The 27,491-nt window shown below is 44.0% G+C and overlaps 1 protein-coding gene across 1 annotated transcript; it reads left to right on the top strand.

Moving 5' to 3' along the window:
• Nucleotides 1-16,901: 16,901 nt before the first annotated feature.
• ghdc (GH3 domain containing) lies at nucleotides 16,902-25,773 on the top strand. The gene is made up of 10 exons (XM_012817350.3): nucleotides 16,902-17,233; nucleotides 17,705-18,004; nucleotides 19,068-19,264; nucleotides 19,789-20,103; nucleotides 21,334-21,631; nucleotides 21,961-22,150; nucleotides 23,082-23,153; nucleotides 23,321-23,454; nucleotides 23,678-23,766; nucleotides 24,567-25,773. The coding sequence occupies exons 1-10, from the start codon at nucleotides 17,140-17,142 to the stop codon at nucleotides 24,786-24,788; spliced, it is 1,911 nt and encodes a 636-aa protein (XP_012672804.1). The 5' UTR covers nucleotides 16,902-17,139; the 3' UTR covers nucleotides 24,789-25,773.
• Nucleotides 25,774-27,491: the final 1,718 nt, after the last annotated feature.

Here is a 27,491-nt window from a genome sequence, read left to right as displayed (position 1 = left end):
TTCTCTTTCTCTCTCTCTCTCCCTCTCTCTCTCTCTCCCTCTCTCTCTTCCGCTGTGTTTCACTCAAGCCCGGGAGAAGCGTGTGTTAGTATTTGTGCGTGCGTCTCTGGGTGAGAGCGCGCGTGTGTGTATGAATTAATGTGTCCGTCCTAGTCTCGTCTGAAACCCTGCCGGTCTGCATGCGCGCTTGTGGGTGTGTGTGTGTTTCGCTGGCAGAGCCGAGTGTTTATGGAGTCAAGGGCAAAGGCGGGGCCTGGGAGAGCAGGTGGGCGGGCTGCCGGCGTCTGATTGGCTCACGCGAGGGCTGTGATGTCAGTGCCCAGAGAGCACGCAGAGTGAGGGTGGGCTCGTTCGCTCGCAGCTTCTCTGTCAGCTCGCTCCTTCTTTGTCCCACCGCCTCCCTCCCTCCCTCCCTCTCCCTCTCCATCTCCATCTCCTCCTCTCCGTTATCCGTCTTATCCGTTACTCTTTCTATCCGACTGTCTGCCTTTCTTTCCTCCCCCACCTCTCCCTCCTTCCCTCCCTCTCTTTTCTCTACCCCCTTCCATTATCTCCCTTTCATATCTCTCTTCCTCTTCCTCTGCCAATTTTTTCTGCCTCTATCTCTCCATCCTTCTGTCTTCCAGTCTGTACTCCTTCTCTCTCTTTCTCTTTCTCTCTCTCTCCCTCTCTCTCATTCTCTGTCTCTCTCCCCGTGCCCACTTTACATCAGCATCAATCTGTTGCTTTGGCTGACCATGCCTATGTATAACTATTCATTCTCACGATGAACTACATTGACAAGCAGGTGTAATAACTAATCATTACAGTCCAAGGAATTTATGCACAGTCCATGCTACTGGGCGCTAATCATTTTAGCATTCTTGAGATGGAATGTTAACATGTGGAGAAGACTCAAGCCATGGCTAGCTAGAAACACAAACACAAACATTCATTGCTGATGACACCACGGCGTGTACCCTTCTGGTTATTAAATGGATGCTGAAAAAAAGAGGAGGAGGAGGAGGAGGATAGAGGACAAGAAAATAGCATCCTTTCTCTCAGGGGAGTCATCTTTGGTGTCATTTCCTGTGTGTCTGTGTGTGTGTGTATTTATTTATTCTCAGGATAGTGTTAATGCTTCATCTGGTCAATGACACAAGGGAACTAACAGCTCGCTCAGTCTCTCCTTGACATGAAATGTGTTAAATAGTATAGATTTCCCCCACATTCACTCACCCACACACACCACACACACACACACACACACACACACACACAAACACCACACACACACACACACACACACACACACACACACACACACACACACACACACACACCAGCACAATTTAAAGGAGAATAAAGGAATAATGACACCTCAATTTTCTAAAGCCATTTCACAAATGTGTCTGTGTGTGTGTCTGTGTGTGTGTGTGTGTGTGTGTGTGTGTGTGTGTCTGTGTGTGTGAGTGAGTGAAAATTCAATAGTTTACCCAAAGAGTTGCTGAACTCTATTCTTAGTTCACAAGTCTGTGCGGTCATGGTGTACCTCCATTAGCGTAATACAATTTATCATTCATGAAAATACAAAAGGCTTACTGAGAGGAAAAAGTCTAAAGAGTTAGCAGTAAAGAGAACAGAGAACAGAGAACAGAGAACAAACCTGGACACTGAGGGACAGGAATCAATGGGCAGAACCAATACACCCGTCTCCGTGGCTGACAGTGAGTGGTTTTTCCGGGGAACACTAAATAAGGAACACACTTCACGCAGAGCCACTTATTACTGACACCAGGTGGTTCAGGTTTGAAAGGTCAATATTATTGAGTTGTTTTTTTTTTGTCCTTTTTTTTGTCGTCAAATGTCCAGCTGCCCACGAGCCCCAAAGGACAATCAAACCTGACAACCAATCAGACATCAAATCAGCACTCTTTAATGTGTTTGAAGGAGAGCTGCACTACCAAACCTGAGCTTGTAGTACAACTTCCCTATCCTGAAGTTTATGCTACAGTTTATAGCTAATTTTATTGGAGTCCACACAAAAGTGCACGTTTTCTTGGACAAAAGCACATTTGGCATGCAAGCACTAAATGCCATACCGTTTCGAATGGGAGGATGATTTGACTATTACCTCTTAAATGTGTTTGAAGGCGGGGAGCTGCACTACAAGACCTGATCTTGTAGTACAACTTCCCTTTCCTGCGTTTGTACGCTACAGTTTATAGGAAATGTCATAGCAAGCTTCGTCCATACAAAAGTGCACGTTTTCTTGGATAAAAGCACATTTGGAATTTTGGATGAAACATTTCATGCATGCAAGGACTAAATGCCATATATTGTTTTGAATATCTCTCGCTCTCTCTCCATCTCTCTCCATCTCTCGCTCTCTCTCCATCTCTCTCCATCTCTCTCCATCTCTCCATCTCTCTCCATCTCTCGCTCTCTCTCCATCTCTCGCTCTCTCTCCATCTCTCTCCATCTCTCGCGCTCTCTCCATCTCTCCATCTCTCGCTCTCTCCATCTCTCGCTCTCTCTCCATCTCTCTCCATCTCTCGCGCTCTCTCCATCTCTCGCTCTCTCTCCATCTCTCGCTCTCTCTCGCTCTCTCCATCTCTCGCTCTCTCTCCATCTCTCTCCATCTCTCCATCTCTCGCTCTCTCCATCTCTCGCTCTCTCTCCATCTCTCTCCATCTCTCCATCTCTCGCTCTCTCCATCTCTCGCTCTCTCCATCTCTCGCTCTCTCTCCATCTCTCGCGTTCTCTCCATCTCTCTCTCTCTCCATCTCTCTCCATCTCTCGCTCTCTCTCCATCTCTCGCGCTCTCTCCATCTCTCGCTCTCTCTCCATCTCTCTCCATCTCTCGCTCTCTCTCCATCTCTCGCTCTCTCTCCATCTCTCGCGCTCTCTCCATCTCTCGCTCTCTCTCCATCTCTCTCCATCTCTCGCTCTCTCTCCATCTCTCTCCATCTCTCGCTCTCTCTCGCGCTCTCTCCATCTCTCGCGCTCTCTCCATCTCTCGCTCTCTCTCGCGCTCTCTCCATCTCTCGCGCTCTCTCCATCTCTCGCTCTCTCTCCATCTCTCGCTCTCTCTCCATCTCTCTCCATCTCTCGCTCTCTCTCGCGCTCTCTCCATCTCTCGCTCTCTCTCCATCTCTCGCTCTCTCTCCATCTCTCTCCATCTCTCGCGCTCTCTCCATCTCTCGCTCTCTCTCCATCTCTCTCCATCTCTCGCGCTCTCTCCATCTCTCGCTCTCTCTCCATCTCTCTCCATCTCTCGCTCTCTCTCCATCTCTCTCCATCTCTCGCGCTCTCTCCATCTCTCGCTCTCTCTCCATCTCTCTCCATCTCTCGCTCTCTCTCGCGCTCTCTCCATCTCTCGCTCTCTCTCCATCTCTCTCCATCTCTCGCTCTCTCTCCATCTATGACAAGGTGAAGGTAAATGTCCGGTGTTGTGACATATTTGATATACTACGTAATTGCCAACGGAAATGCCATTTAGTTTTGAATGGGAGGATGAACTGACAAGAAGACCGGAGTGCTTTCAGCTAACAGGGTCATTAGTATGTCAGGCTTTCAGCTCAGTATGTTCAAATTTGAGATGTACTCGAACATTTCACATACATCTGAGTCTAATTAGCTAAATGCCATGCAGTGTGAAGACAACCACAATTAGCAAATGCTAATAAGACCACAGTCATTTCACCATTCAGCACCACTATCATCTTATCTGCTAGCACTGATGCTAACATTCAGAATCACTTGTGTTAGTGTTATTATATATATATATAACAGGCAATTCATGTTCTGAGTTATAAGTTGTGATGTGGTTATCTGTACGTTTTGCATGGGTCCAGACTTCCTATGGGACAATAAAGACTATCTGCGGTCTGTCTGTCTTGGACAGCAGCTAGTTCTGGGAGCAATCCGACCCGGATTTGGGCCAGGACCTGTTTTGGACTTGGGTCAGACCCAGTGCAGAGTGTCAGTGGTACTTGGGCCCTGTGTGACACTGAGGGACTTACAGTGAAGCAATGGACCAGAGCGGATCAGGTTAGTAGAGCCGGAGATGGCAGCTGACAGCCTTGAAGACTTCGCTGGCCATGCGGTCAGTGGGAGGCATATCAGCCTGCCTGCATGGTCAGACAAACTCACGCGCAATCTGCCCGAGTTTAAGACCCACTGACTACACTACTGCCTAATTATAGATCACACGAAGCGTTTGGGTTCGAGGGAGGATTGAAGTTTTTTTTTAGAACATTTCGTTTTGGAGAAAACCTGTGGGGGAGGGTGGGTTCATCTGATTATGAAAAATAGAAAAGAAATAAAAGTGTGAAAAACGAAAAACAATTAGGATGATTGATGGAGAGAGAATGCACTAATAAGGTGCAGACAGCCGACACCCACACCCGCAGCGGATGGGTGCCATGGGAACCACTCGGATGAGCACTTGAGTCACCGAATCAAAACTTACTGGAAGATTCTCTTATTGCGTCTCACACCTCCACAGGCCCTCCCCCCCATACTCCAACCTCCCGCCCACGTCTCTGCCCACGCAACTCCTTCTGCCAGGAGGTTGTATGTGTGCATGCTAAGGTTAGGCTGGCTCGGTTGTCTCCAATGCTATGCAGTTGTATTTGAATGTATAGCACCACTAGAAATGAGCATCGCCTCAAGGTAATTTATCAGAATTCCCAAGAGTATGCACGTAAAGAGCAACGGAGAAACATCTCCCTTTTATGATGAATAAACCATGAGCGGAACCCAACTCAGATGGGGGGGGGGGGGGCATCTGCTTTAGTTTGGCACAGAAAAAAAGGCTGAATGAGAGAAAGAAGGGGATGGACTAGGAAGAAAGCGATGGATGGTAACAACAAGAAAGGGTAACAGGGAGGAGGGGTAACAACAAGAAAAAAGATGTAAATATGACCATGGAACATATGTGAGTGTTTTGATATATCAACATTTGATATCAACATTTTGTTGGTCACGAAATGAGGTACTCCCTGCATGTAGTGGTTAATGGTGCTGTGTGGGGCACTAGGCAACATCCATGAAGGTGTTATTTTTACATGTTCTGTAGTGACGGTGTGTGATGATGTGTGTGGTGATATGTATCCATGTGGGTGCATGGTGATGTGTGTGTGAGTGTGTGTGTGTGTGGTGATGTGTGAGTGTGTGTGTATGTGACGATGTGTTATGATTTGTGTGGTGATGTGTATCCATGTGGGTGCATGGGAGCAGGCTTCACTTGCCTACTTACTTGTTTAAACATTCTGTATATAGCAATGGTATTTCAGCACGTGTGTGTGCGCGCACGCGTGTGTGCTTGTGTGTGTCTGTGTGTGTGTGTGTGTGTGCGTGTATGTGTGTGGAGAGATAGATGTGTGCGTGTGCGTGTGTGTGCGTGTGCATTTCTATGTTTGTACTTTAAAATGTTCTGTATAGCTTTCTGTCTCTCTGCTTCTCACTCTCTCGTTTTCCCCTGTCACTTTTGTCACGCTCTCTGTTTATCTCTCTCTCACTCTCACCAGTCTCTCTCTCTCACTCTCACCTGTCTCTCTCTCACTCTCACCAGTCTCTCTCTCTCACTCTCACCAGTCTCTCTCTCTCAATCTCTTTCTCCCTCTCTCTCGACCTGTCTTTCCCTCTCTCTCTCCCTGTCTATCTCTCCCTCTCTCTCTCCCTGTCTCCCTTTATCCCTGGTTGCTTTGGGAGGGCAGGGGTTAATTTGATAGGGGGAACCGGCCACTAGTAATGGATGACCTCTATGACTCAACACGAACAGAGATGACCGCAGGAAAGAGAGACGAGGATGGCAGAGAGACGGGGCGGAAAAGGAGCGATGGAGAGAGCCAAAGAAAACTGACAGTGAAAGAGGAGGGTGAAATGCAAAGTAGAGAGTGTGTGTGTGTGAGAGAGAGAGAGAGAGAAGAAGTGAGGGAGACGGAGAGAGGGAGAGGGAGACGGAGAGAGGGAGAGGGAGAGGGAGAGAGAGGGAGAGGGAGAGCGACAGAGTAAGAGAGAGAAGTGGGTCGATACTTGACTTCTCTCTGGTAGCATTTCCAAGTGTAAACAGTCACTTGCTTGCAATTATCAGGTCATTAGTGAGCATTTGTGTTCGTCTGTGATAACGTTATTTCACAAAATGGGTATTTCAGATCAGAGCATTTTACTGTTCCTGCCTATCTCATCATGAAATATGACCTTGCTTCAGAAATTCGATTTAGACTGAAAGTAATGAATTAACAATTTAATGAAATAAAAATAGTTTTAAAAGATTTCCACCAAACTGGATACAAAGAGGATGACTCAGAAGTTACCTGTATCACAGGTGAAACTGAGACAGGTTGGCACAAAATGCGCTGGCACGAAGCAACATTACGTCAACCTCGGACTGAACTCCAGTCGTGTCTCTGGCACCATGGGTTCGGTATCCATCAGAACTTCCCCCATGGACCACAGTAGGCACCCAGCACCCACCTGTCCCCCAATCTGGCATTGGCAGTGCCAACTCCTGCCCCTCCCTGAGGGCATGCTGGGACAGGTGCCAGCCAAACATCTCCTGCACATGGCGTCATGAGTCATGGAAAAACACACACACATACACATACACACATACACATACATGGGCATACAGGAAAACACACATATAAATGTGGACACACACAAACACACACACAGATGCCCAAACAAATTCACAAGCAGACGCAACTACCCACTCTCACTCACGCACATGGTCACACAAATGTATATAAATAGGCCCATGTGAAGGCACACACACACACACACACACACACACACACACACACACACACACACACACACACACACACACACACACACACACACACACACACACACACACACACACACACACACACACACACACACACACACGACATGGCAAAGAGGTGGGGGTGTCTGGAGGTCTGAAAACAGGCTACCCAGAATGCATTGAGGACAACCGCTCAGGGTGCTGGCAGCTAATTGGAAGCATTTTGGCTGGAGAGTGTGGGTGTCCATATCATGTATCTGTGACTTGCACTCATTCACTCACACACACACACACACACACAAACACACACACACATACACACACACTGCTTCTCTTTCACACACACAAGCAGACACAGATGCACGTATGCACACACACACACACACATTTATGTAATGATTTCTAAATTTCTCTCTCACACACAGAGAGAGAGAGAGACACACACACACACACACACACACACACATTAAAAGCCTACCACCTTTTTTAATGACTTAAATAATGAGTTTATGGTATAATCAGTGATGAATGGAACCAAATTAATTTCTGAAACACAATTTTTCAGCCACTAATGTGAGCCACTTGTTGTAAATCAATTAAGCAATTGATTTACATTTTTCTTAGCACACTTTGTAAACAGGATGGGCTGTTATATAGAGGGTGCTGCCCTCTGCTGGTAGTTTTGTAAACTATCTGTGTGGAAAATTGCTAATTTATAATGAAAACTGAATATTATGAGTGTGTGGAAAATTAAACTTCTTTTACAGTAAAAGTTCCCCAGGGACCCTTTATGGAAAGAACCCTTTCAGGACTGTAAATTGATCTTCATCGCAGGTGACAACAGCCATACCAATGAGAGAGAGACTTCTGTCTGGACCTCTACAAAAAGGATTTGTAGTTAATGCTGTTGTAAAGAGCATGCTGTTTTTAAAGGTACGTTTTTATAGGTAGCCAGTTTTGATAGCATTTTCAAATTCATTTTAATGGTATGATGGTTTTTCACACATTTGCTCCCACACCTGTAGTTTTGTATTCTGGGTCAGAAGCCCCATGTAAGAATATCTACCGAATAATGTAAGAACAATGCAAATTCACCAATATGCCACGAAAATACAACCATTAGAAAAACTATCTTGTTATCAGCAAGGTAGCAGTGTCATCTGTGCTGATGTTGGTGTTTGCAAGACAACCCGGTTAACGTTGAGCTAGTTAACTCTGCAATGCCTTTTTTGTAGTACTGGTCGTATGTGAGTGAAAGGCAAAGAACCAGTGGGAGTTGTACTGAAGATGCTCGGAAGAAAATAAGTCCATCTTAAAAACAGTGGTGTTTGTGACCAAATCTCAATGGTGACCTCTAACCAATCTTGTTTTATGTTTCTCCACATCAACATTTACACCCATTTCACATGCTGCCGCTCACGGTGCACAGATAAACCCCTTGACTTAATTGGAAGAGACGCTGCAAGCCCAGTGACATTTTCCAAGAACGGCGAGAGGAGGCTCGTCTCCTGCCGCTCCAAACCCGAGGATGGGAAACAGAAATAATTGGGCTTGTTCAATAATTGAAGTTGTCCAGATGAAATTCATGCATATTTAGAGGTCATTGGAAGAAGAGAGGAGAGACTCAAGATTACATTATGGTCATTTCAACATGGCTGATAGGGATTGTGTTTTGGAGAGCTTAGACAAGACAAGACAACAGTGAACACCCATACAGCAATGAAATCTTAAAATAATAAGAATTCAAGTTCAATCAGAGAGAGATTGAGGCAAGCAGCAGCAGGGTCACAGACACAGTCAACAGCTCCTTCAGGTTTGGTTTCTGCATTTGGTTACATTTCAAACAATTTAATTAATCCCCCCCCCCTTCAATCTACACACAATACTCCACAATGGCTGATAGGGATGCATTTTGGAGAGCTCAGACAAGACAAGACAACAGTGAACACCCACACACCAGGGAAATCATAAAAGTACTAAAACAATAAACAATAAAATCAAAAAACCAATAACACTAATGAAGACAATAAAGAGGGAAGGGTGGATGGATCAGAGAGTGATACTCATGAAGGAGAGCGTGGCTTGCATCAGCAGCAGGGTCACAGACACAGTTATTAGGCTTCAGGCTTTTTACATTTGGTTACATTTCAGACTCATCTTAAAATGGATTCAATTCATTTTGCCCCCCCCCCCCCCCCTCAATCTACACACAATACTCTACAATGACAAAGCAAAGACAGGTTTTTGGAGCGCTTTGCTAATTTCTTAAAATTAAACATTACAAATTCATTCATATTAAATAAATGAATACATTAAATTAAGAACCTTCGGCAGCACCTCAAGTCTTCTTGGGCATGATCCTACAAGCTTTCTGTTGGAGGTTCCGCCCATTCCTTTTGGAAGAATCGTCAGAAAAGGCCAGGACCACCACAGAGTTTTCCCAAAGCCACTCCTGACTTTTTTCTGTGTTTGTCTTGTTCAAATGTAAACCTTCGCCCCAGCCTGAGATCCTGAGCACTCGGGAAAAGGGTTTTACGGAGGATTGCTCTATATCTTTCTGCATTCATCTTTCCCAGCCCCAGTTGCAAAAAAAAACAGCATGATGCTGCCACTACCATGTTAGACTGTAGGGATGGTATTTACGAGATGATGCTCAGGGCCTGGTCTCCTTTATCCACACTATTGGGAATTGTGGCCAAATAGTTCAATCTTTGTTTCATCAGACCAGAGGGTTTTGCTTCTCATGGTCTGAGAGTTGTTCAGGTGATTCTTGGCAAACTCACAGTGGGCTGTCAAGTGCCTTTCAGTGAAGAATGACTTCCATCTGGCCACTACCATAGAGGTCTGATCGGTAGAGTGATTACACTGATTGCTCTTCTGTAAGTTTCTCCATTCTCCACAAAAGAACTCTGGGTCTCATTCAGAATGGCCAATGGGTTGCCCGTCTAACCGAGGCCCTTTGTTCATGATTGCTCAGTTTGGCTGGGCTGCCAGATCGAGGAATCTGAAGAATGTTGGTGGTTCCAAATCTCTTCCATTTGAGAATGATGGAGGCTACCGTGCTCTTGGGCGCTTTCAATGCTGCGGACATTTTCCTGTGTCCTTCTTCAGATCTCTGCCTGTCTCGCCGGTCTACAGACCTCATGGCTTGGTTTTCACACGCCATCAACTGTGAGACCTTACACAGACAGATGTGTGCCTTTTATTAATTATGTCCCAATCAATTTAATCAGGGATAGGTTGACTCCAATCAAGTTGTAGAAGCACCTCAAGGACCATTGATAGGAGTAGAATGCACCAATGCTCAATTGCAAGTGTTATAACTAAAGGTCTGAATACTTATTTTTTATAAATTAACACACACACACACACCTACACACACACACACACACAAACAAACACACACGCACACACAATGCAGGTATACACACCTATAAACCTATACAAATACACACAGTACCTGCACACACACACACACACACAATGCAGATATACACACTTTTAAACCTATACAAATACACACATTACCTGCACAGACACAGACGCACGCACAAACTCATAAAGAGAGAAAGAGATGAGTCATTCACTATAAATGATCATTACAGGACCCCTGCTGTTATTTCTCGCTGTCATCTGCTCCGTATTGAAATAAGTACAGAGAGAAGTAATTTTATCCTGCTATCATCTTGTTCTGTATGATGTTCAAATAGGGGGATGTGTTAACTGGTGATCCATGTACTTTTATGGCAGTGTAGCTCTGAAGGAAGTCTGTGAGATAAACAAGGGAAAGATTATGGAGAGCTAAATAATATTAAAAGAGCAATATTAATAATACGATTTAAAAGTCAATCCGTTTTGCCACAGGTAGCCAGTATAATTGAATCAGCAGGGGTGTGACATATTCAGTGGGCTTTGAACATGTAATAATCAGTAAGTGCTCTCATGTTAGCAGTGTACTACCAGTGTGACAGTATATGTATATAGGCCTAATACATACCCCTAATACTCATTATGGTTAGTGGATACTGTTTAAAGTTATCATGGGATACACAAACTACATGTGTCAGTAATATTCACTCTCTGTCTTTTTTCGAATGTTTGGGAAACACTGTCATTTGACCCTACTCTCTTCATCAGACATCATGCACATATAGTTTCAAACAATGAAGGCATTCATAATATTGCAACGATAATGACTACTATCCTGCAGTCTGTCTTATTTCATCTTGAGATCATCTCTCCCATACAACAACAAGCTATAGGCCAATAGGGAGACATAGTGATGATTGCTTGCATGATTGTTGTTTCCCAGATCATCTTTAGTGAGTAATTATATGAGCTCATCGTCTTGTCTCCACACTTCTCAACCACCCCCCCAACCAACCCCCCCCCCCCCCCCCCCCCCCCCCCACACACACACACACACACACACACACAAGCCCTACTCAGTCCTCTTTCAGTGTTATAGAGTTTCAGTTGCCAGTTCAGAAGCCAGGGGGGGAAATAGATTTCAGGAGGGGGCGTAACAGATGAATTGCTGAAAGCACTTGATGTATATTGACTTCAGGAAAGTGGCACTGTTGTATTTTAATGAAGTCAGAAAAAGCCAATTATTTCTGAGCCACTTTGGGGGAAAGTGTATGGGTGAGATGTTCTCCAGAATAGAGACGAGTTTTCAAAGGTGTATTTAAAGAAGGTAAATTATGCCAACTCACACTGTTATGCACAAGCACTTAGAAACACTAGATCATATACAGTATATACTGTATATAGTATATATATATATATATAGCTGTTGATGTAAGGTAGCAAACCCTTAATTATCTGTTAATGTGTCACAAATGTCATTTTACCAAACAAATCCATAGAAAGGGTTGAAGGGGTTCTGGGGTTCTCAAATTGATTGGCAGGTACAATCTGTGATGCACACACACACACACACACACACACACACACACACACACACACACACACACACACACACACACACACACACACACACATCCCTCACTCTCCACCTCCGTGCTCTCCTCTCTTGTTCCTCTCCTCCCTCTCTATTTAGCCGTCTAGTTTACCTCCTCGTACACAAGCCGTCTCTGGGGCAACCACACTCTACACTGATGGATGCCTTTAAATACCAGGCCGTCTCCCCTCTCAGTCCTGGCTGGAGCTAGAGTCGTTTATACTGTACTACTCTGGGCAGTCTCTCTGGACCCGTGGATTCATGCTGAGAGGAGATGAGGGAAGATGAGAGGAGAGGAGAGGAAGGGAGAGGAGAGGAAGAGAAAAACATAGCTGTTGACTGTTGTCACAAGTGAGTTTCAGACAGACATCTGCTGTGAGGCATTGACTCTATTCACATTTGTGACGAAAAAAAACAAAACACTTTTTAGCTATGAACAGTTTTGTATACTATAGACTACACTATGGAAACAGACAAGACTGCCTTAACCCCATGTGGAACTGGAGACATCTGGTGAAGTGGGCTTAATGTCACACTTGTGCCAAGGCAGACCACAGCCTTAAACAAGACACTGTTTCCACGCAGTTTCGAACTGGGGACCTTTCACGTGTAAAGCGAACGTGATACACATGTAAGCAATGGCTTCACTGCAATTCAAGTATGGCCAAATGAAAATTTGTGACACAAAAAGAAAAAAATTCTAAACTTTTCAAATTCAAACAGTTCCTCACCCAGAACTAAGGCTGCAGCACAATTCAAGTGTTTAGGTCTTCACATTCTGAGTCACTTTCAACCCCTTATATCAAAGTGGACATTCACACAGGTCGTTATAGTAGTTTTGAGCATGATTAGACTCTATGACAATCTAATAGCATGTGATATAATCTCCCACGGATAATCTCCCATGACAATGGTACAACAATGGTGACACGACACAGTTGTATAATTGCACATTGTCTATGATTGACTACAAATGACAGAACGTGGAATCAGCCATGACACATTTACAGGTTCCGACCTTGAGAGTTCCGACAACGGAGAAGTGCCTTATGTCAGTGTTTTTACGTAGGGTTCGAGTGAAGTGCATCCCCAAAAAGCTACACAGGGTATTTTCAAAGTAACCATAAACGACTGTAACTCCCAAGTGCAGCCTATTGGCTTCCTCACAAAGGCACAGCATGAACTTTCAGATCCAAAGGGATTGTGACAACAGGCGGTAAGTCAGGCCCAGACTGCCACAAGCTGGGAGGAAAATGGACCTGTGCATTTTTATTCTGCTGTTTGCTCCTAATGGTAAAGTGTTGCCTCTCTTGTCTTTGCCCCTAGATAGAGGCAGAGTAAGTGTGTGTGGAGTTTTTGTTTCCCGTTACTTTCAGCTTAAATTGTGGCAAGCAATAGGAACAACGGTCGTTCGTCAAGCGCCTGGTTGTCATGGTAACGCGTCATGGTAACACATATGGCCGTGATTTGTTTTCTTTTTTTGTGGCACTGTATGGTGCACAAAATTGTTCTTAAATGTAGAAAATAAATGGCCAAGAACTGATTAATTCCTATCCACCTGCACACAGAGAAAGAAGTGAGCTTAAGTGGCCAAATCTACGTGTGCAAAAGCAGAGTGAGAAGCAGTTCAGACTCAAAACTGCTATTCATATTTTCAGACAACCCATTTTCATCCCAAAGGAAGCTGCTTTTTGGAGTGCAGTCACGGAGGAGATAATAAAATGAGGAATAGAATAGAAGCGTCGCAGAAAACATCAAACCCTCTTCTGTAAAAACCTCTTGAGATTTGTGCTGTTTGATTGAATCAAGGCGCCCTTGAAGAGTCAGTGTAACATTTTTGTCTGGAGTTTTTTGTCTAACTAACTGACAACAGGCTTGCCTTGCAAACATCAAACAAAAGCAGAGGGGACACAGATAGGTATTGCAATAGGCTATATATTTAGCAATGTTGTGCGGTTGAAGCTGTTTTTTTTACACTTTTTTGTCTTTCTTTTGCCTGTGGGGTGTTGACTCTGGGCCATGGGGGAGCCTTAAGTCAGAGGCAGGCAATCTTCTGGTTCTGCCTGATTTTATGTGTCTGTATTGGCTTTGAGATGTGTGACTATATACATTCAGTCAGTTTTATCTGGCTGCATAAACACCATTAATGGCTGCATCAACATTTCAAAACAATTCGTGAGCACTTTGTCTCTAATATGGCTGTCTGGGTTGGCCACCTCTTGTTGCTTGAGACTGCTTTCATTGAACATCTGGTAATGTTTCACAATAACTACATCTACATGAGGCTTTCATGACACCACACCACCCATTAGACTGCCATTCCATTGCGTCCTTCGAGTGCTAAATCTTGCAACCGCAACTAACTTCAGAACTAAAATAGAATTCTGTTATGATATAGTTTAACCGTGGTGGTCAAAACAGGACGATCTTTCAGAAGTATGCCACCTAACGCTCACATTACGCCTCCTAATGGGCTAATGGCTATTTTAAATGGATCTCACTTATCCCATATTATGGTAATAAAAACACTACTTAAAAGTCCAATCTTTCATGATTCCTCTTTTTTTATGCCGTTTTAAATAGCAACAACACTGTAGTGCTATAACAAATTTTTCATTTTTGCAACAACAATTATTCACCTTCACTAACGGTAACTAATGTGCTTTGCGTATGCTTTATATATCTGCAGAAATGGCGAGGCGTCTTGAAATGAGATTACAGGAAATGAGACTTGAAATTAATAATTTTGTTAAGAAATAAACAAACTTGTTGCCATCTGTGTTGGGTTTGTTCTTTGGTAATACTTTCTTTCACAAAGGAGGGTTGAGGCTGATATAACAATGTCATAAACATGTCGTGACACAGAGTATTGCGATAAGTTGTCATGGCAGTTAGTATCCAGTGATATAACAGTGCCATGTGTCCATTACTGGTAACTGCCAGAGTTCAAAATGTTGGTAACCGCTTATAACAGCTTGTACGCCTCAGACATTAGGGCATGGAAAACCTCCATTTATAGTTTGGTCATGAACAATTCCCTCAGATCAGCTAACACGGTTTCAACATTGACAAGCTGTTAAGGATGGACAGTTTTGCAAGAATTTATCTCAGTCTAATTGGAACCATTTGCTCTGTATTCGCGTAGGAGTGAGGCTTCTGCTCGTTAGAACTGCAACGAGTGGGAAAGACACAGCAGTAACAAGCGAGCTGTTCTCCTCTGATGCGTTCATAATGAAACCAGTAGCACTCTGATCCACTGTTAGGGTCCATTGAAGAGAGACCCACCCACTCACAGCTCCCACAGACCCACACAGTATGGCGTATGTCTGACACACACACACACACACAGATGTGCCTAATACACCAGCCAGGGTGCAGCATCTTAGAAAAGGCCGCCTAAACAGTGTGCCACTGCGGTTGATGTCTTTCAAGGCTCTATGTCCTCTACGAGATCTAAGGTCTAAACTCTACTTTGATGACCTATAAAGGATAGAGGACATTTTGCGGGATTATTAAATGGTGTCAGACCATGTGCCATCTGCACAAATACACCGGCTGCACCCACAAATAGTCCCTTTCACCTAAAAACCTTGACCCTTTTTTTAAGATAGTTCTTTCCGGCAGAGGTAAATCATTAGTCCGTACTCTCTGTCATTTGTTTTCGTTTAAACCCGCACCCCGCTTGGGCCATCTTTGATCGCCTCGAATTAGCACCAGTGGCTCAATGTGACGCGCTGTCAATGGGGGCTCTTCCTCAGATCGTGCCGTTCAAAGGCTCACTTGATTAACAGTCGGCTTGAAAAACACACTGTTGTTAAAAATGATATTCAGTGGGCTTAATAGAGACACACTAGCAGATACACTAACCCCTCTTTTTCATTAGGTGAGCAAATAACAAGCAGATACTCCCGGTAAGTAAAAGTGGCTCTGCTTCTGATCAGATACCTATTTTAGACCATGTGGTTGTCTAGGTGGCAGATGGTGTGTGTGTGTGTGTGTGTGTGTGTGTGTGTTTGTGTCTGTGTGTGTGTGTACGTGCGCACGTGTATGTGTGCGTGTGTCTGCATATACAGTATGTATGAGCATGGTGTGGTGTGTGCATGGATGTGTATGACGCACGTATGTGTGTGTGTATGAGTGGGCTGGTGTGTGTGGGCACAGAGGAATGAGTGTGTGCGCATACTGCGCAAGTGTTAGAAAGATAAAAAGACGTCATCTCCACAATCTTCTAACTTCTACAAGTCCCAGCTCTTTTTCTGTGACATGACATAAACCCAACAACAGGCCAAAAATGTGGATGGCCCACTCTTAGAAGAGTTATTTAAGGGGAACTAAAATATGGACATTGGTTTGTGTAAGCCTATACGCAAGGTACCAATTTTTATAGGAACTGAAATTCAAGGGAGGAAAAGATAAACAATGCCGTCTTGAAATAGTAACAAGCTCAAGGCAGTTCTGGGTTGTTATAGGTAAACTACTCGGCACAAAAACGCCACAAAAAAAGCAGACAAAACAAAACAAAACAAAACAAAACAGGAATGTCAAACAACAGGTGGAGCTCAAACATCTAGACACGGCTACACAACCCTGGAATTTAATAGGCCCAATCTTATCTAATCTGTCCCTGTATAGTTTTTACCTCATGCTAATCTGCAAGGTTCATCATCTTGGAATTAATCCAGAGCCATTTAGAGGAGATCGGAGAAGTTTGGATAAACTTTGCTGCAGTGTGCTTGCATCATTTGTATATTTTTACGCTTTTAACCTAAAGATTTATGAGTTTATATATATATATATATATATTACATATATATATAAATTATACATATATCATGGGATACAGCTCTCCACACATGTTTATGTTTATCAATTAAACTTAAATATTGAATTGCTTAAACATTTGTTCTAATTGTATGTGTTCAGAGTTCTTGAACATTTCTCTTGAACAGAGCTCTCAGTCATTTCAACATTTTTAATTTCATACTGGGTGATCACTTTGACAACCCCACACTGTGAGAACCACTGGTTTAATCACAAACGATTCTGTTTTGCTGACAGATATGAACCTTTTTATCAGGTTCTCGTCTCTACCAAACCTTTGTCTAAGCAAATCCACGGATAGAACGCATAGAAGGAGTTGAATCCAGTCAATTCTATGGGCGGTAACGGTGACATCATCGGGTCTTCGCGAGCGTACCATGTCACGCTGTCTGATGTTGGAATAAGGAAGTAAAGAATATTTAGCCAAACAAATGTAATGTCACTGAGTATGACAACCGCTATTCTCCAACTCGGATTAAACGGCATGACAGCTGCAATGTGAAAAGGAGCACACCTCGGAAAATACACGTCAGACACTCTTGCGCACAACATGAAAGTTTTTGTTTCGGTTCGTGTTTGATATGTTGTAGCCGAGACTATGCGAAGGATGGAAAACCTTGCTTTTAAAGCAATCCTCTGCTCGGGGATCATCGGAATTCTCGCTGTTATAGTTGCAGTTGGTCAAAGTTTTGGTAAGATAACTCGAATTTGCATTGCCAAGCTGATCTATAATCTTCTGTAAACTTAAATACTTTAACGGTTCAAGGCCATGCCATGGCGATTTTCCGTAATGAAAACAGTTGTTAAAAGCTGCACTAAGATGAGCAATTTAGGCCTGTTGTGAAGATCGCTACATTTTTGCAGTTGAGATAACGTTACCATATGATAAACCTCAGGCCTCTGTAAGATAATTTAAGTATACACCTTTGTTGCATATTTAAAAGTAGGTTGGTAGGTGGCTTCATTCTCATTGCAATAGGCTAGTATGCGCAAGTAGGGTAAGATGTGGCAGTAAAAAATAAAGGAATTGTTGTTTGGAAAGTACCATATACAGAGCACTGATGGAGCTGACGAATTTTACTTCTCCTGTTTGTGGGGAAATGGTGCTACAGCACTATCTTGTGGCATGTGTACATAACTGCAAGTTCTCTGTTTTGTAACAGGACTACCAGTAATGGTGCGTCCTCTACCAACGGCGTTCGGCGTGCTGTCTCTTGGTGGAATGGCTTTGCTTTGGAGAGATCTCAGAGGGAGGGTGAAGGGAGAGAACCGGACTGTCGGCAGTCTTCTCAGCCAATACTTCGCCGTGAAGTTGGTGGGCTGGCTGGGGAAGAGACAGAGAGCCAAACTGGAGACTGATACACAGGACATTCGCCGTGCGCAAGAAGAGACGCTCTTGAAACGGTTGCAAAAGAACGCGAACACTTTGTATGGGAAACAGTACGACTTCGGTTCAATTAAAGGTAACAGCCCAAACACAACATCAAAACACACGATGAATGCGTTCCCAAATAGCAGCTCATGCTGTTGACGTGCTAACTGTTGGGTAACGGATACATGCTATCTACTGTCGCTGTCGAAAACACAGTGTTATCATCATATTGCATGGTATTCAACCCAGCAACTAGGAAATCTGGCATGAAGAAGCATAGTTGCTTTGCGTTTATTGTAGGCCCATGAGGTTCTATTCAGAATGAATGAAGTTGAAAGTCGTGCGTTGTGTAAGTTCCGATGCGCAGGACTCCGCCCCTTCAAGTGACAGTCACTTTACTCTAAGCATGCCTGGTTGGTAGGCAACAACCTGTGCTCACGTGGTTTAGATTAGACATTTTAGTTTAGTGGGCTTCCAGAAGTATTCTGTAACCAAGATATGAACCGTTCTTACATTCATGCTGGCATAGACACAGACTACACTGCATGTATTATTCTAATAGGATTGCATGTGGTATTTACGGAGCCCCTAAGGGACATAGGCAAACAATACATCTTTAAAGTTTATTGTGTGCATGAACAAATGTCCTGTTTTCACAAGGAAGTATTGCGTGCACATGTTATATCTTGTGTCAGATATCACGTGCGCATGCAATACTTTCTCATGCACACGCACGGGATGGTTTCTGGTGCGTACCAGCCACTCTAAAGATGTATTTATTCTTTTGCCCATGTCCCCTTTGAGGCTCCGTAGGTGTTAATGAAAGTATGTTGCTTTGTCCCTTCACACTACAGATTACAATATTTTCTGCAGGTATGGTTATATTAATCAGATTTGTAAGCATACTATCAAGCAAGTATCAAACATAGAACATAATATAAAAAAAGCATCAAAACCCTCCCAGACTCACGTGCCCTGGACTGTGTTGGATTGGATTGAATGTTATTGTGTTGCATTGTGTTTTGTAATATATTGTGTGTTGTACTATTTTGTAGCAATATCGTATTCTATTGGGTTTTCATTTGTGTTTCATTGTATTAGCTGCCATCCGTTTCACCTTTTGTCCTGCTGCACCTGCGCAACCCTCATTGCAGATTGTGAGGCGTTCCGTCAGCGCCACCCGGTGACGGGATACGAGCACTACCGGGAGCTGGTGAAGCGGGTGGCCGCGGGGGAGGCGGCGGTTCTTACCGCGGAGCGCCCGCTCATCCTGGCCATGACCTCGGGAACGTCGGGGCAGAGCAGCATGCTCCTGAGCACCAAGGACACCAACACCGAGTTCTTCCTGCAGGTGGGCTTCCCATCAGATCAGGGTCAAGGGTCAAGGGTGTTTCTCACGGGGCTAGAGTTCGGCATTGCATGATGAGAGATCACAGTCTGGAGACAACTTGTTGAAAATCTATACTAGATGTGTATGGAAAAGGAATGGCAACAAGGCTATGCCAGGCGGCTTTTTTCGGCAAATCCCACCGCTTACTTCCACATGTCCATGTACTTCTAGGCAAACACATCTTCCTTCGGGCCACACCTTTAGGAGAGGTTATTTTTTAAATGCTGTCAATGCGGTAATTGGCCCCTGCCCACATTGACCCCTCATTTGACCTCAGGTTGTGGCTATGTTAATGCCAAAGTCACGTCTGACCCAGGGAGACTAACACTGATGGTAATATGTAGCACCTTATAACAGGTTTCACATCCTGGACACTCCATCCCAACATGCATATGTGTCCGACCATCAAGTTGTTGAAGTCCAGTATTTAAATATAATTTGAATAATTCTATGGTGTTGTTTTGCCTCTTGCTCTCTCCCTGCAGGGTGTGTGTGTGGGTCTGGAGGCCATGCAGCGAGCCTTCCCCGCCACAGAGAGTCTCCAGCGCACCCTGAAGTTCTTCTACACGCCCACGCTCCGCCACTCTGAAGCGGGCATCCCCATCGGCCCCAACTCCTCCACGCCCGCCTCCTCCCGCCACATGCTCCACCTCCTCACCACCCCGGAGCCTGCCTTCAGGGTGCCCAGCGAGAGGGACACTCTCTACCTCCACCTACTGTTCGCACTCAAGGACCGCAGCCTGGGGACGCTGGAGTCCAACTTCGCCTCCACTGTATTCTATGCCTTCAGGGCCCTGCAGGTGATTACTGCCACTGTCAATGGAGCTTGTTCCAGTAATAGGTCCCAATGGCTGTAAAAAAAAAAGCATGGGCATTGAAAGCTCATTTCAAAAGTGACTACTGCATGCAGAAGATTGAACAAAATATGGGTCAGCTCTGGTTTACTACGTACGGTTTAACTGATATTCTGTTTACTACATATGGTATAACTGATATTCTATTTAGTACGTATGGTCTTACCAATATTCAGTTTAGTACGTATTGTCTAACTGATATTCTTTTTAGTACGTAAGGTCTTACCAATATTCTGTTTAGTACGTAAGGTCTAACTGATATTCTGTTAGTACGTATTTGTCTTACCAATATTCTGTTTAGTACGTATGGTCTAACTGATATTTGGTTGACTACGTCTGGGCTAACTGATATTCTGTTGACTATGTATGGTCTAACTGATATTATGTTGACTACGTATGGTCTGGCTCCAAAAAGCGCTTACTGCACAGAATCTGGCTCCAACATGAACATATGGTGGCTTCCCTTTGGCTTCATAATGTAATGGTATGACTCCATGCTGTCATTGGTATGTCCTCAATCCAGTGACTCATCAACATGTTTACATCATGCAATAGCTGTGTCCTCATTGGAATAGACTCATGCTGTATGGAGTGACATAACCACAGTACAGATACTGGTATGTGAAGCAGCATGTTGGACCAAAGACATTTCAGTGTGGATGTGACTATCCAGCACATTATGTCAAAATTAGAACAGATGGACATACATCTATCCAAATGTCTTGGTGTTGGATGCTGCTGATAGTCATGGATGGTTAGAAGGGAAGTCTGTATTAAGATTGGAGCAACATGCAGTATTCTGCGGTATACATTTAGGACACATTGACTGATTGAAACGGTACATGTATGGAATGGTAAAGGCATTGGTTTAAGTTGCGTGTTTGAGTTATAGTTACATGCGTGTATTTAATCTGTGATTTACCTGCGCGTTCAACATCGTAACACGTCTGAGAAGTTTGTTTTTAGAAAAGAATATTTTATAAACAGAGTTTAACAATTCAATTAAATTCAACTTTATTTCGCCATGTATACAGATACTAGGAATTTGATTTGGTATTCTCCATGCAGGCTATAGCATCACAAATAGAACAACAAGACAAAACAGAACAACAATACAAGGACAGATAGTACCAGTATGAGCAAAATAACACAGCTCTTGTGTGTGTCCCTTCACAGGAGCGTTGGGATGAGCTGCTCACAGACATAGAGCTGGGCCGGGTCAACCCAAACCTGAAGCTGGAGCCGGACGTCCGGTCGGCGCTGGAGAAGCTGATGGCAGCAGACCCGGGGCGAGCGTCAGAGCTGCGAGCCCACGGAGAGAGCGGGTTTGAGGGCATCGCCATGCGGGCGTGGCCCCAGCTGAACCTTGTGCTGGCTGTGGACTCGGGCTCCAATCAGATCTATGGGGAGATGCTGAGGCAGCATTACTGCAAAGGAGTGCCCTTCTACTCTCCGTTCTACGCAGCCACTGAAGGTGCGTGTGTGTGCGTGTGTGTGTGTGCGTGTGTGTGTGTGTGTGTGTGTGTGTGTGTGTGTGTGTGTGTGTGTGTGAAGGGTGGTTGATTGAGATAATCTGGTGACTGTGTGTATGTGTGTGTGTGAGAGAGAGGGAGAGACAGAATTATTCCTAAATTTTCTCTCTGTAAGTACATTTTTCCCTCAATAACTCTAATGAGAACAATTCATTTAATTAAAATAATTAATATTGTATGTGTAACACCTCTGTAGTTTAAATGGCAGTGTTGTGTGTGTTTAAATGGCAGTGTTATGTATGTGTGTGTGTGTGTGTGTGTGTGTGTGCAGGTCTGATCGGGGTGAACCTGTGGCCTGAGCAGGAGCGTAGGCAGTACCTGTTGTGTCCTCGCGCCATGTTCTGTGAGTTCCTGCCCGAGGCCTCGCTGGACGAGGAGAACCCACAGACGCTCCTCATGGACCAGGTGCAGGAGGGACACAACTACGAGCTGGTCATCACCAACGCTTCCGGACTCTTCAGGTAGGGGGCGCTCCTGTGCAGGAAAAGGGTGTTCCCTGAAATGAGCATAATCATGTTATTCATGGGTTTGAGTCATGCATTGCAGTCTTCTCAGCTGCCTTGGTACTTTTTCTCGAAAAAACTGCACCACACAATGGATTACCTCCTGCAAAAGTCTGTAACTCTCTCAACATGCTTAGTTTATGGATGGATGGATGGATGGATGGATACTTTATTTATCCCGAGGGAAATTTAGGACATCCAGTAGCTTACAACTCACAAATAGAAGTGAAACTTACAAAACATAAATAAACAAACAACAAATAGTAATGAGACATACTAAACAATAATTTAAAACTAAGTTGCAAAAGGCAGACAATAAGGAGATATAAAGTCTGTGCAAAGGGCTAATATAACTGGGTTGGTATGGTAAGATGGGATGGATGATAGAGCAGACTGAGTTAGACTCATGCAGAGAAGTCCATCTCCCCCCTCCCCTTCTGTATGGAGTTGTGCAGCTGAATGGCCCTGGGGACAAAGGACCTCCTCAGCCTGTCTGTTGAGCATGGCAGTGACAGGAGTCTACAACTGAATATGCCCCTCTGTCTGTTGTTATGTCTCAAATGGAAATAATGATGTCAATGAATATGTCCTTTTGTCATAGTTTGTAACCAAGATACAAAATACTTAGTCATGTCGTCAGTATAGAGTTGTATCCTGGAAGTGTATAACATTCTTTCTTCATAAATTCTTTGAGAACCCAGTAATGTTATCCAATCATAGACATTTCACCCGCATTCCGATAAAGAATGAAAAGTTTAACCCATATGCTTTTGTATGTACAAAATATGTGCTAAAGCATTTACCAAATGGTCAAAGAATGAGAGAGTACCAAGGGTGAAGCGCCAAAGAGACTGAGAAATCTCGAATTAAAACTTCTCTTTTTCACCAGATATCGACTTGGGGACATCCTCAAGGTGGTTGGTTTCCACAATAAATGCCCCGTGGTTGAATTTCAGTACAGGTAATTAATAACATCTCATTAACACACTCTTTGTGCGTGAGTATGGAAATGTATGTTGTTCACTCTCCTGTGTGTGTGTGTGTGTGTATATGTGTGTATATGTGTGTGTGTGTGTGTATGTGTGTGTGTAAGTAAGTACAGTAACTTAACTTGTTCGCACCCCTCAGGCGAGGTCAGATGCTGAGTGTCCGGGGTGAGAAGGTGTCGGAGGCCTTGTTCCTGGGGGCGCTAAAGCACGCTGTGGCCCAGTGGCAAGGAGCAAAGCTGGTGGACTACTGCTGTGCTGAGAGTGGCATTCTGGGTAACGTAGTTTTAATATGAACACAAGGATTGACCTGCCTCTTCACATATGATTTTTACTCATTAGGGATCATTTTTAAATCGTCTTTGTTTGTTTTAGATGTTGGCCATTCCTGTCCACTTTTAACTATGAGTTGATCTCTCTCTGAATGAGAATTGTGTTTTATTATTATTATTATTATTATTATTATTATTTATTTATTTATTATGTGAAATCTATGTAGGAGAGAGTTCTGGAGGGGCACAGCCACAGTATAACGTCTTCCTTGAGCTGAAGGGGGTGAGGAATCTGAGTGAAGAGCAGAGATACAAGGTGAGTACAGCAATGAACATTTGTTGTTTTCCCAACGAGGGACCAATTGCTCATGTCACTAATGCCACGGCCTAAAGGTTAAGGTTAGAGACGCCAGCTTGGGACTGAAAGGTCGCTGGTTTGACTGGCAGGCGAAAAACTGGGGGGGAGGGGTGAACAATGCTTTCTCCTCCCTCAACATCCATGGCTGAAGTGCCCTTGAGCTGCTCCCTGCGCGCTGTGGCTGAAGTGGCTGCCCACTGCTCCTGGGGTGTGTGTGTGTGTGTGTGTGTGTGTGTGTGCTCACTACTCCTTGTGTGTGTGTGTGTGTGTGTGCGCGCGCTCACTACTCCTTGTGTGTGTGTGTGTGTTTGTGTGCACGCTAATTGCTCACTGCTTCTAGTGTGTGTGTGCATTTAACCCATCCATTGGCAGTGAACACAGAACACTAATTTCCCTCAGGGGATTGATAGAGTATCAAAAACAAAGCAAAAAACACACACCCACAGAAACTACTTTCATCTTATCAGTGAGGTAGAAATAACCCTGTTATCACTTATTATACCTATGTACTTATTAACTTATCACGTGCTTTGAGTGTAGATATGAGTTTTGTTGTCCCTCCCAACTTCCCATTTTATTTGTTGTCCACCCTCTCTCTCGCTCTCTCTCTTAATTGTTATCTTGCCTTTCTGCTTTTCTCCGTTTGATTTTACAGTAGAATGTATGTAGATATAATAACATATTCTGTGCTGTATATGTATATGATATATTATATGGGACAAATCTCAATAAAACTAATTATTGTTGTTTTCTCTTAGCTGGATCAATGTCTTCAGGAGGACTCCGCTGTTTATAAGTCCTTCCGGTTGAAAGGCAGCATCGGACCAATGAGAGTGCAGCTGGTGAGCGAGGGGGCGTTCCAGGAACTGAAGGGCCACATGATGGCCTACTCCAACACCTCCCCCAATACCTTCAAGATGCACCGCGTCATCCGCAGGAAGGAGTACGCTGACTTCCTGTTGGGGAAGACCATCTCCTGAGAGACCATCTCTCGCCACAGACTGGCACCCCCGAGCCCAGAGAGTGCCCACTTGTATGTCTGTCAGCGCTAAGAATGAGTGGCACAGTGGCTCGTGGAGACACTAGAACTATACTGGGCCACTAAGTAAAGACATTTTTTTGGCCAATTAATAATAATAACAAGAAGAAGAATTATTATTTACAGGTCTGTTATTTAAGACATTTCCGTGACCATCTGGTTGCAGACTGCTTACTAAAGAGGAATGTTGCCTTCAGGAAAGATGTCCTCACTGCCAGAACTTCTGTCTCATATTATCAGCCATGACTGTCCACTTCCGATTTTTCTCATATCATCTTGAGTGGCTTAAACCCTTATTGTCTATATCTTCAATTCTTGCAGGCACTGAATGGCCTTGACCGCAGTGGCAAGAGTTATAAAGATGAGGGACGCGCCATTCGCACTTTTCTCAGTGGCCTTATATTAATAATATTTCTTTCATTTTGTGATTTCTTTCTGTCTGATTAATGATGATACTTCTGACAGTGAAATGAAAAAACAAAACAAAAAAAACAGCTGGCCTATGGGAATAAAAATAATGTGTTCAATACACACAAATGAATTCAGCACATTTCAGTAATAATAAAGACCTGTCATGTCACATGATAGGAATAAAGGGAGGGATTATGGGTAACGCCTAAGTGTTGTTTAACCTCATCAGACTCAAACACTGATGTAGTCTCCATCGGACCTAACGATGTGACCGATGACTCAGGTTCACATCACTGATCTGTTGTGGGTTTGTGATTTACACCAGGCACTAATCCACGTGCAACTTCCAGTATCCCCTCTATGTGATATTGGGAAGCTGTATCCCAGGGGTTGGCCTACACTATGAAGATGTGTCAGTTTGAGTGGCCTGTGAGTCTGTGGTCATGCTGTCGGATACTTACTAAAGCAGTATACTGGATTGGAACAAACACACAAATAAATGAACAAGGACTGTTGGCGTCATGGTGTGGTTTAATTTGAGAGGGGGCAGTGATGGTCACACACACACATGGTGTGTGTGTGTGCGTGCGTCCGTGACTGAGGTGTAAGTTTGTAGTATTTGTGTGTGTGTGTTTGTTTCATGAGTGTGTGTGAGGGGTTTTGTGTGAAGGGGTCTGGTATCTTTTGAGTGTATAGTTTTTTAGTGTATTGCTGCTATGAGCTGAAAGTGTGAGGATGGAAGATGTATTTTGATGACGTTTGAAGATACCTCTGAAGAGAGCATACATCTCTGTTAGTGCTGTAAGCCACCATTACCTCCACCAGAGGGAGGCAAAATACAAGCCAGCCTGATGGCACACCCAGACACAGTGGTGACCAACGGAAAGGGATTCTGCTGACTTATCTAAAAAAAAACGTGAATTATTTCTTCCAGGCGAAAACACTGAGGTGAAAACTAAGGTGTTTGCCTCAAGTGAGTGAATGTGTGTTTTCATGGTTTTAGTATGCACATCACTGAAGACAATGATATACCTATACTGTATGTGTGTGTGTTTGGTGTTTGTGTATCATTGTTTTTTTTGTTTTACATCTGTAGATTGAGTTCAATTAAATTGTATTCATATAGCGCCAATAACATTGAAAATGTCTTTAGGCGCTGTACAGAGCTCAGAGCCTGAACCCCCCTAGAGCAAGCACTAAGGCCACTGGGACAGGAAGAAACCTTGAGCAGAACCTCTGTGTGTGTGTGTGTGTGTGAGTGAATATTTGTATTTTTCACCATAGTTCTGTACTGTAGTTATGGGTAATAAGCACACTTAATGTGGGTTACTGTCCTGTACCTTCTCACGATACGCTGACTACTCCAGGGCAGTACATTCCTCTTCTGAGCATGCACCAGATTTGTCCACACAAATGATACTAATTAAAGAAGGTGAAAAAAAAGAAAACTGGAATAAAACTTTGCGTCCGCGCACACCTGCAACGGGAGGGGCGCATACAAAATAAAAAAACTCGAGAATTTGCTGAGCCGAGACTTTTCCGTCGGGGTCGACCCGGACCCGTAGATGGAACTGGCAGCGGCACCGTCTGTTGATCTGGGTTCCGTATTGTTCTAATGGCGTTCTAATAATGTCCCCGCGCACCCCGGCTCTGCTCCCCTAGCTCTAAGTGGGCTAGTATTTTTAGCAGTGCCCCATTTCATGGCTGCCGCTGCTGTTCACATTCTGCTGAGGAGCCTTTCACACAAATGTAGAGGTATGGGGACTGCAGTGGCTACATTTACCAGGGGAAGACAGGTTTCTGTTTTTTTCTTTTTCTATGGGCTGTGTTGGGACACGTGTGTGTGATCTCCCCCGGAAATCCGTGTACCTGCTGAGATGGCGACTCAAGTCCAAGTGAAGGCCAAGCGGTTGTGTTAATGTTTGTTTGTTTACTGTGAATACAAACCACAGCAGCCAAAGTACTGAGGTCCATCAGAAAACTTGACATAGTGGCAACACCCATAACATATTATGTAGAAGGTTTAGTTTTATTCGAGAGTGACCAGTGTGTTTCCCCAAAACTACCAGTGCTCCAGGAGAGTGAGAAATCAAAATGATAGTCTCTCTTTCACTTAATGATAGACATAGTACATGAGCGCTTTTGGGCAAATGCAACCCAAAGATGACACCACACTCACATCCCTCTTTCCAGTTGCCCGGCGACCTGTCAGTCAGAGTATCATTTTTGCGGA

The sequence above is a fragment of the Clupea harengus genome, chromosome 23 (genome assembly GCF_900700415.2).
Source record: "Clupea harengus chromosome 23, Ch_v2.0.2, whole genome shotgun sequence".
NCBI lineage: Eukaryota > Metazoa > Chordata > Actinopteri > Clupeiformes > Clupeidae > Clupea > Clupea harengus.
Note: the sequence above shows the minus strand (reverse complement) of the source record. Positions and strands in the feature narration are given on the sequence as shown.